We start from the raw sequence: 3,647 nt of genomic DNA on the forward strand, positions 1-3,647 counted from the left end.
GAGACCCCCGTCTCTCCTAAAAATACAAAAATTAGCCGGGCGTGGTGGCACAGGCCTGTAATCCCAGCTACTCAGGAGGCTGAGCCAGAGAATCACTGAAACCCAGGAGGCAGAGGTTGCAGTGAGCTGAGATCATGCCATTGCACTCCAGCCTGGGCAACAAGAGTGAAACTCCATTTCAAAAAAAGAAAAAAATATACACCCCTGATTTGAAACAAGACTAGGATACACGGTAAAGAATGTTTATTCACTAAAGTTTTGACAGACTGAAGGCCATTATTTCAGATTGGAAATAGGAAACTTAAAAGAACTACATGGACATTGGGTCAAAGAACATGGGTTGAAATGTGCCTGGCAGTAGCCCAAAAGTAAATGCTCTTCGAGGTGCATGTGAAGGAACTGTAGGAGGGAAATGGGATAATTCACATCTCCGCCAATAAATAAATGTAGCCACACTAGCTTGGGGGATTTGAGGTGAGACATCGAAAATACTAAGTCATGGTGAGGGCTGGAAGACAAAAGAATGAATCACTTCATAGGAATGGCTGTGGGGAAGGGCTTGAAGGAGTCATCCTCTGACTTCCATGTGAACCATGAACATTAAACATGGAGAAATGAGGAGCGGCAGCAGATCGGTTTGGGATGCATCTTCAGGGGATGCTGAAACAACAACAGCATTTGGTTTGCTCTACACCCCTGTCACCCCTCGCCCGCAAGCCCAGGGAGTGGTCAGCAGTGGGGCTTTGTGACGTCGAAGCCACCCTAGGGGTGCCATTGGATGGGACACTGCCTGTATGATCAAACAAAGCTCAAGGGTGTGGCTTTGCCTTGTCACCAGGAGGGTATATATAGGGAAGGCAAGAGCTCTGGGCCACTGCGAAGATTCAAAAGCTACAAAGCTTTCCGCAGACATTGACAAACCAATGTATACAATGGGCCAACAATCCAGTGCTGGCGGGGTGAAGAGAAGCACCCCGTGTGAATCCAACGAGGTGAATGAGACGGTAAGATTGTTAGGTTTTGAAGCGAAGGCGAGGGTGAAAGAAAGACACACAGAGCAGGGGCGGCTCAAACAACAACACAGGAATATTGCAGACAATTGTGGAAGTGGTGGGCCCGCTTAATGCCAGAGCCCACCGCCGCTTACAGGCTGGGGTGCTTGTAGGTATGGGTGGGAGGGGCCTGGGCAGTATGGCTTGCTGCCCGGCAGGATATTGATAAGATGTTCTTAGCATCAGGTGGTTTGGCCCTTTTTCTGCTGGAATATCATTGTGGTGTTCCTTAAAACGTTGCCAAGCAAGATATGATAGGGATGTTTCTTTAGTTGGGCCTTCGTCCGCCTTGCGGACAGGTGGTTAGGCAGGATGTTTCTCACGGCCTGAACCCCCATGGGATGTTTCACTTTGACCAAGGTCTGCAAAATAGCAAAGAACTTACAGAATGGTGCAGTTTGGACTAACAGATGACCCTACCCACGCTCCTCTTCTTCTTCCCCATAGATCCCTACTCTGTGATTCAACCTTGTTCTTCTCTGGATCAAACCCCTTCCTCAACCTGCATTCCTTCTTGTCATGAAGCCCCCCGTGCTATCCAGTCTCTATCCTGTTCACCCAAAATAATGTCCTCCTGGCCTCTCCCTGTTTTCTTAACAGATGCCAGAGACGTCAAGGGGGGACTCACAGCCAGAACCCGCTCCTAAGAAATCAAAAGCATCGGACTCCTCGACCGTATTAGTGCTTTCCTACAGGAGAGAGGTTAGAAGACGTTACTCCGTCTCCGATGAATTGGTGAATGACCACTCCCGAGAGAACCGAGTCAACCGCCTCCAAATAGACGAGGAAGAATTCACGCAGATTTCTGTGCAAACAGCTGCAAACCAGAAGGAAGATGCTGCCGTTAACCTTGGGCAATGAAAATAAAGTTTGAGAAGCTGATGGCTGTGCATATCTCTGCCTGTTTTCTGATGGTGGTGCGGGGGGGGAAGGGAAGGGAAGAGGTAGGCATTTGAGAAGGGAGGGATATGAGGTCCTGTAGGGTTGCTGGACAGACCCACAGGTGGACAGTAAGCCAGACATTGTAAATAAGGCCTGGGGGAGGACTGATTCCTAAAGAAAATTTCCTTCTTAAAATTTTATCTCACAGGAAGTGGAGATGTGTATATGTTCACGCAACTGTACCCGGCAGCACATAGTTCTGCTGAATGCACATATCGAAGGTATTCCCATCCCCTTTCCATCTGATATTTTCCTAGGTTAGAAATATATGCTTTATAAAGAGTAAACGTTCTGTAAAACACAAAGCACAATACAAAAGAAGATAGTAGATGTAGGAGTAAGTAAACGGCAGGAAAGCATTGCTTGTAATGAAATGATTGAAAAGCCAATTCTAAAACAAAATGTTCAATGCATCTTAAATATTTGTTACTGTTTTAATGACCTCAGCAGTCTTTAATCAAGATAAGTATGCTTTAGAAATGTGTTGATATCCGCAAAGTGTGAATATTCAAAATCGCCATGACTTGGGAAAAGGAAAGTAAAACACTCTTAAGTATGAGGAGCTTTTTTCCATGGAATGTGAACTGCAAGGTGGTGAGAAGGGTTAGGTGTGATGTGGTGAGATCATTTTTAGGAGAGTGTGTCTATTATCGGCTTCCTAACACTTCCATTTTGCATGATAATTTCCTGAAATTCGTCATTTAATTAAGGCTATAGATTTTGATTACAATGTGTCTTAAAATGTCAAACAGTATAATATTTATAGTGAAAAAGAAAACTGCTTGGCGGATACACATCGGTTAGCGGGAAAAGACACCACAGGGATTCACCATGGAGTCACCCGTGGATGGGGTTTTAGTTTCTGTCTTTGAATTGACCTTCACATAGTGTCTACGTCTTGAGAGTTCAGGGGATGTTGGAGAGATCATTAGGTAAAACAAGAAGGTCTTCTCAGGACACATGAGGGAGTTAAATAAAAATGCAGGAGCAATTACAATTTTAGTTATTTGTAACTGTGGTTTGCTAAGTCATAACACTGTCATGGATAACATGAAAAAATAAAATATACTAAATATCAATAGACAAAAACCAGTTTGCTTTTCTCCAACCAAATACCTAAATATCTAGCACTGATTTCCAGAACAAAATCCCCCACGTACCATCTTTGGAATAAAAGAATATTCTTTCAAGTTGTCGGACCACAAGGTAAAAACAAAAAATCCCAATGCTTTTTTTCTTACTCTTTGATATGTACAATTGAAGGTATTCCTCATTGCAAACTAATATTTCCATCCAGCACGTGACATTAAAGAATTTTTCATATTTAGGATAGTAATACGGGATCACATTCTTTAGCCTTAGGCATTGCAGAGGAAAAACAAACAAACAGAAACAAACCAAAACTAAGCTGAGAGAGGCGGAGCAAGAAAAGCAGAATAGAAGGCTGCACAGATCAGCCCCCTCGCAAGGACACAAATTTAGCAACTATCCACACAGTAGAAAACACCTCCATAAGAACCCAAAATCAGGGGAACTCTCATAGTACCTGGTTGTATCACTGAAAGAGGCACTGAAGAGTTAGAAGAAACAGTCTTAAATCGCTGACCCCACCCCTTCCCTATCCTAGGCAGTGGCAGTGTGGTGTAAAGAGCA

General features: G+C 44.0%; 1 protein-coding gene across 1 annotated transcript; it reads left to right on the top strand.

Moving 5' to 3' along the window:
* Positions 1–879: 879 nt before the first annotated feature.
* LOC129395336 (sperm protein associated with the nucleus on the X chromosome C-like) lies at positions 880–1,933 on the top strand. Its single transcript, XM_055106530.1, has 2 exons — positions 880–1,004; positions 1,653–1,933. The coding sequence occupies exons 1-2, from the start codon at positions 924–926 to the stop codon at positions 1,911–1,913; spliced, it is 342 nt and encodes a 113-aa protein (XP_054962505.1). The 5' UTR covers positions 880–923; the 3' UTR covers positions 1,914–1,933.
* Positions 1,934–3,647: the final 1,714 nt, after the last annotated feature.

Source organism: Pan paniscus, chromosome X (genome assembly GCF_029289425.2).
Source record: "Pan paniscus chromosome X, NHGRI_mPanPan1-v2.0_pri, whole genome shotgun sequence".
NCBI lineage: Eukaryota > Metazoa > Chordata > Mammalia > Primates > Hominidae > Pan > Pan paniscus.

What these genes read in the sequence shown, in the direction of transcription:
- LOC129395336 (XM_055106530.1), top strand. Translation starts at nt 924, where the DNA reads ATGTATACAATGGGCCAACAATCCAGTGCTGGCGGGGTGAAGAGAAGC. An exon ending in CCAACGAGGTGAATGAGACG is followed by an intron (nt 1,005 to 1,652) that starts GTAAGATTGTTA and finishes TTTTCTTAACAG; the next exon opens with ATGCCAGAGACGTCAAGGGG.